Source organism: Fulmarus glacialis, unplaced genomic scaffold, assembly GCF_000690835.1.
Source record: "Fulmarus glacialis isolate BGI_N327 unplaced genomic scaffold, ASM69083v1 scaffold8639, whole genome shotgun sequence".
In the NCBI taxonomy this organism is placed as follows: Eukaryota; Metazoa; Chordata; class Aves; order Procellariiformes; family Procellariidae; genus Fulmarus; species Fulmarus glacialis.
Genome location: NW_009235150.1, coordinates 16500 through 23409, shown reverse-complemented (window position 1 = coordinate 23409; position 6910 = coordinate 16500). Strand labels below are relative to the sequence as shown.

The 6910-nt window shown below is 38.8% G+C and overlaps 1 protein-coding gene across 1 annotated transcript in view; it reads right to left on the bottom strand.

Annotated features, from left to right (window-relative positions):
• Positions 1-3366: 3366 nt before the first annotated feature.
• The window catches only part of LOC104082688 (atrial natriuretic peptide receptor 1-like), a 19893-nt gene continuing 16349 nt past the window's right edge, over positions 3367-6910 (bottom strand). The window contains exons 14-16 of the mRNA XM_009585904.1: positions 6526-6624; positions 4076-4167; positions 3367-3531 (exon numbers count right to left, since the gene is read on the bottom strand). Of these exons, the coding sequence (XP_009584199.1) occupies positions 3367-3531; positions 4076-4167; positions 6526-6624 (356 nt within the window). The remainder of the gene's footprint in view (positions 3532-4075; positions 4168-6525; positions 6625-6910) is intronic.

Below are 6910 nucleotides of genomic sequence, written 5' to 3'. Positions count from 1 at the left end.
TTCAGCTTTACCAGCTGGTAAATGCTTTCCTGCATTGCCAAGGTCAGCAGGGCTTTAGTCAGCAGCTACAGCGTGAGCCACAAGCTTCCTTGCTATGTTTCCTGGGCAGTGAGAGATACCAGGAGCTATAACAGAACTCTGTCGAGAACTGAATTTGCAGAAACATCAGTCACAAGTGCCGCCCCATACAAGGATATAGATTTAGAGTGGTGAAATAGGAGACCGTTTTGTTTTGCAGGTGCTATAAAGACCACCTGCTCTTGTACATGAAGTTCTGTGCAGAGCACCACTCTGTGTTCCCTTGGTGGGTTCAAAAACTGAGATGCTTGCAGAGTTCAAACCTGAAGCAGCAATTGTCAACAATTTTGTGTCCTTATACTGACTATTGATTTGCACTAACCTCTCCATATACAGTTTTTATTATTTATAGCCAGACATGTTTTACATACGTATGAATATATAATTCTCTATACATCATATACATTTTGTATATATATTCTTTTATATATATGCCTGTATTCTTATATATATGCACGTGTGCCTGTGTGGCCACAACAATACAGAAGAAAATGATCTCTGCAGCTATGCCATCCCCAGGAGGTAAAAGTAAGGCGCGTCTCACAGGCTTTATGCTGCAACCACCTTTGCTGAATTTGCTGTGTCATACAATTTCTAATGATTGCTGCATTGCATCTAACTTCTAGTAAAAATCTGTGTAACCAAACAGAGTTCATGTTCCTGAAACTTGCCTATTGCTTCGGTAGTTGACAATGAAATATGGCTGTAGCCATTGACTACACCTGTCAAAATGCCTGAGATAAATCTTAAATACTTGCCAGTTGACAGAGGATACTTCCATTTGCATCTATAACGTTCATTACCCTGTACTTCTATCTTCTGGAGGAAGAACAGTCGTATCATCACAGTCATCAGAAAAACTGACATTAATAAGGACTACTGCTTGAAGTCCCAGCAGAGACACCAGAGATTTAACGGTCCTTAGAAAATAATCTAGTTCTCATTCTGGAGATGCTCTGTTTGAGGAGAGGATCAAGAGACAACAACAAAACAGAAAGGTAGGCTGACACTGGTGTTCTTCAAACTGTAACTGTATTTTGTAGATAATCACCAGACTCTAAGCCTCTTGAAGTCAGCAAGAGTCTTTCTACTATCTTCAGCAGAATTTGAATACTACCCAAGGACATGTCAGTGGTGAATGCTGTCAATCCAACAAGCTTGCTAATGGTCACTCATCAATCATTTCTATTTAGAAGACTTTAAACTCAGAAGACACTCATTTTAAAGCTTTTAATTCTAAAAACAACGCTAACATAAAGCAGAAGAGTTAAAGCTGAAGTACTGCTACAGATTAACAAAGAACATGCTTTCACATTCACATTTGATAAAAGACCTTTCTAATAAAAATGTAAAAAATGCTAACTCATTAAAAGAATAACGTAAACTATATTATACATCATGCAGCACTACAATAGAGCAGAGAGTTTCACAATATCTAGGTAGCATTTGGATAAAGGAAATGGTTGTATTAAAGGACATCTCTGGGTTCTGGATAACTGAAAGGTTTATTTTGATAAAATTATGAATAGGCTAACTGTATTGTACCATGTACTAATATGAAATTAAAAAAGAGAGAAAGGAATCTTTTAAGTGTAGGAAAAAAACTATAAAAATTTGGCTGAACTTTATGTTGGGATCTCATGTGACAAGATCAGCTATGTGTATGTCCCTTGCTGAAATTCTGATCCCATTCAAGTGGCAGTATACCTACAGACTTCTGAGACGGAATTTCACTCACAATGTTATATATTATTCTGTGGATTTCAAATAAGTCTTCCATAATTCAGAAGGATTTAGCTTTCTACCTCTGTTAGGCATCTCTGAAAAATCTAACGTTACCACTGCATTTACTTCCCACAGAAGCTGAAGAAGGACTGTAGTGTGACTCTCCTATTACTATCACACAGCTCATATTCAGAATTAGAACTATGCTAGCTACATGGGAACATGAACAACTAGTCAGTTGCTTGTTGAAGCTACATAAATTTATACCAGAAAAATTGCATCTACATGTGGGTTTTTATACTTGTACTTGTACCTAGGGGACAGGCTGGAGGGTAAAAGGGAGCAGAATAAGGAGGAGTAAATGGTGCTATGTCACTCATAGTCCTTCCTTTTCACCTCCTCTCAGCTAGCTTTGGCCAGTCCAGTTCACATTATGGTGGAACTGCTGTGACTCTTGGTATCCTTTCTTCCTCTAATTCTGTTAGACTGTTAATCAGTTCAACCGGATTGGCTAAACTCTTTGAAATAGATTAGCCCTGAAAGGTAATTTATTACCATAAATAAAACCTTAAAAAGCATAAACAGGGTCTACCATACATATGTTTTGTCTTTAAAGAAAATCAACACCAGGCAATGCTTACTGAACCATGCTCATCAACAGATTACTCCACTTGTAGTGACGGGTCTCTCTTTACAGGAAATGCTTGCTCAGGAATGACTAAACTGTGTCCTAAATTACACAGTGACTCAGAGGGCTGCCTGATTTCACAGTCAGATAGCTAGCGCGCAGTAGTAGGTTCACCGCCATTTTAGTCAAAGCAACTCCATAATACAAGCTAGTATTAAGAGCAGTTTTTCAGAGAAATCCCAGAGCAGCCAAAGACAAGAGCAGCTGTAATGGACCCTCTTTTGTTTAAGAACAGATGCAATGTCTTTCCCAAGATTTTCAGATCTCTGTACCAAGATGGCAGGTACCACTAAGTGTCGACTCTATGGAAATATGCTGGACTTTCTTCTTAATTCTTCTTTCTATGCTCCAGGCAATGAAGACAAAACGGAAGCAGGAGCACAAATTCTCATTTTGATTTGTATCCACTATAATTGTACTGCTTCATCCTCCTCTTTCAATGGGTCTTGCTTTCTAACACAATACACATTTCATTCTTCCCTTTTACACCCACAAGGTTTATCATACACTGAATAGCAACACTACACTGTTTCTTCTTTCCTGTGGGAGCATCTTACAGGTTGGAATGTCCAGCCAGTTGGTTTTGAAGTGATGGAGGCTGCTGGCAGGGGATTACCCTGCAAAACCAAATCAACAAATAACACTGGGAGCTACCTTCTGCCCTACTAGCTAGTGGGCCACTCTTATGTATCATTGTCAAGAGGAGTTTTTGCTGATTTGTATTTTTTCTGCCACTGGTAGGAGAGAGATACCTGTGCATAAAGTCTGAGCTAATATATCCACAAGGCCAAATGGGCATACTGTCTTTTTTTTAGCAGGATGACCTAACAGACTGAAAGCAGGATGGATGCTTAGTGAGCATAGTTAGTGAGTGGCTAGTAAGCAGGACTTGAGAGAGGATCACTGGGAAGGACACCTGGTATCAAACTAAACGAAGCTCTGTTGGGGTCTTGAAGAGTCACAGAAGTGCTGGTGACTGCCTTCTGGGTGGCAGAGGCTTTCTTACCTTCAAGCCAGTATGTTACCATGTCCCCTTTCCCCTAAGGAAGAAAATGAGTCATGGGGTTATAATACTACCCATCATTTGTGTAATAATCTTCTTATTACAACTCAAAGCAAGTCTCAAAAGGAGACTGATGTGCCTGTCAGCCATTTTACATAGAGGAAAACTGAGGCACAAAACTTTTCCTTAAAAGATAGTGGCAGCACTATGGATTAAAATAATTCTTTGAAGTCCAAAACTGGGTCCAGAAGTATGTTAGTTCTCTTATGGCACTCTTACGATGATTTATGGTGTCTTTGAATTACCTTTTTTGATTTCAAGCCATTACGACAAAGTGACGTGCCTCGCAGTACTTCCAAGTTTAGCTAAGTCCTTTATCTCTGAATTATCGGGGTTGTCCCATGAACAAGCCCATGGAATTGGTCCTGGTTTAAAACTTGAGCCTCCTTTCTGCATGGACAGGAAATAGGCTAACCCAAGGCTCTGAGACATAGAGGAATGCATGGGTTAAAATTCAGGGACTCCAGAGTACTTTCACACTCTCCTCTCTGAAAAGCTGAGTATAAATGTTGCGTACGCACCTTGACTTGCAAATTCCCACGGCATACTAACACATACTCTCCAATCTGCTCCAACAGCTGGTATGCACTTGAACTGCACTGTATTTTAAGAGCTGGAAAGAGGGACAATTGTCATATTATCATAACAATTTAAACATCTAAGACAGACCCGTTCCCCTCTGTGTGCCAAAGACTTCAAGACTCATTAATGAGCTCCCCCTTGTTTTTTTCACGTCTTTGCTGTCATTCCTCTGTTATTTGAAACGTTTGCACACAAGCTTCAGTATCCTGGCCTCTTTGTGAGGGCATCTCAGGACAAATATGTGGCTGTCAACAAATATTACTCTTCACATCCTGCATCTAATATTATTTGTCTACTCTTCATAGCTGCCTGGCTGGAGTTACTGACAAGCACCCTTTTCATCTTGCAAAGAAAACCATACATAGTTCTACCTCCTGGTCAATAAAGAGCCAGTACTTTCTTTGCACATACAGTTTTCAGCGAAGTCTAAACATTAAAGAAACTGCTATCCTTGGTCTGCCTCCAAGCCTGTAAATGAAAACAGGGGGAAGAGACCATATTACCATAATTCCACTATTGTTTTTTTTAACAATGTGATTTTTCCTTAGTTGAGGATTTATTTTCATGTAAACCCTGGCTGTCTTGCCTTTTTCAAATGATGAAGGAAGGACCAAGGAGGAGGACAGATAGAACAAATTCTGAATACTCCCACTTTTGCCAGAAAGCAAAATTTTGCCAAAATTTGGAAAATTGCCAAAAAAATCCTGGGTTTTTTTTCGCTTTTAACAATCTGCAACGCAGAGTAGACCATTATGCTTCTTTGTTTGAAAAAGATCCCAGATGATAGTAGGACTGGCTAAGATTGTTTTATTGATTTTTCTTGTATCAGAAAATAATGGTTTTGTAATATCCACTTTTTTGTTTGTTTGTTTAAATATTTTTTACTGAAAATCTCAAAACACTCCCTGTAGACCAGGAAGTCTAAAATATATGTTTCAACGTATGCAGCTACATATCTCTAAAATATTCTTTCCAGTAGATGCATTATATTTTAACTGCTCATCCTGCTTGGGAACAAGACACTAGCACTCAGATTTCAGCTGATAGCAATTTTAATTTACATTGCTAGTAATTAATTAATCTATTTTAAAGGGATCATTTTAGGGTTAAAACACGTTAACATAATTTGAGATCCTTAGATGTAGGTGGCCAGAGAAAGAGGGAGATAAAAGAAAGGCTTAAAACATAAGAAGCTCTGTCTTTATACTTAAGTTTATAGTGTTGATGAGCCATGTGAGAAATAGACTGACATAGAGAACAAAAGATGAAATACGAAGAATGATGGTAGCAGATTTTGAAGGCATTAGTTTTAAAGCAGTTCAGATGAGATGATACAAGGAGCCCGAAAAGAGGAGGAGGAGAAGGAAAGGAGTTATCTGGGAGACTGACAGAAGGAAAATGAAGTTATATGTGTTCCACTCAGGCTAGTATTTGCTTTGGAAAAATGTTTATAATGGTGAGAAGGAACAGATCCTGGTTGATCTCAAATCCCCACGCTAAACCTTCAAAGCCATCATGTAAGACCACTTCTCTGCCTTTCTGCCTTGTTTATAGTTGATCATGTTAGATGTTGCAAGGATCACTTTTTATCATGAAATTAAACTAGAAAACTCCTTGGATTTTGCCTGATTCAAATCCATTTACAAAGCATTGCAATGTGGGCCATAAAACTATTCAGCTTCATTTCATGAATGAAAGAAACAAAAACAAGCCATCACGGTTGTTTGACCTTGAATTACTCCCTCACCCTATTTTTTTTTTTTTTCCCCAGTTCTTGTAGATCAGGCTAAAATATTTCAGAAGTTGAGGTTCAAATGCTTATACTAGCTAAAGATAAAGCTTGCTAACTAAACATGGAGCTCTCTTATCTCCTGGGAAGACGTGAAAGTGAGGATATCTCCATGATTCAATCTCTAGAGATTTCAGTCTAATGTCTTTGCTGGAGGACACATATATAATCTTCGATACTGGTTAAAGACAGACACAGCTCCCGTGGTGTCCCACCATCTCTTGTGTTCTCCATTAGAGGAAGTTATCAGCAAAAAAGAGGAATCATGAAAATATTTTTACTATAAATTCAGCTGAGTGCCAGGAAGGAAGGAATAGAAACAGTGAACATATCCATTCACCTTACCCTTTTTTATTGCAGAGAACTTCAAAAACATGAAAATCCCTCTCAGAGACTTGGGGAATGAGGGGATCTTGTTACAAGGTTGTAGAGAATATCACTGGCATAATTTGCCCATAAGCAGATTGGACACAGAAATCAACACCCTCCTTACAGGATGTGCAGTCATTTAAACAGGACAGGACTCAAAGTCAGCATAACATTTTTTCAGAACTCATTAAGGGATGGTCAAAACCACATCTGCAGTTTGTTCCTTGTTACCTTCACTGGTAGATTCCATCCTGGAAGCTGTGTTCACAGTATCTCCAAATAAACAATACCGTGGCATTTTGGTCCCAACAACTCCAGCTACAACTGCCCCTGTTAAAGAAAAAAACCCAAGATATTTTGAGTTTTTAAATCACGTAATCATTCATACAGCCTCCTGGCTGCTTCCTATGTTACCTTATATCTCATTCATTAACAAGATAAAGACTGAGTGTCAGTATTGTCTTATATGGGTTATACATCTGACTTACAGATGGCTTCTAGAGCCATGGGGGAAGTGATGATGGGATGGAGGTGGTGTGCATGAATGAAGGCACCTGCAGAATCATGTTTCAACGTGACAACAGAATATTTTGAGGGGCAGTGAGATAGGAATGCC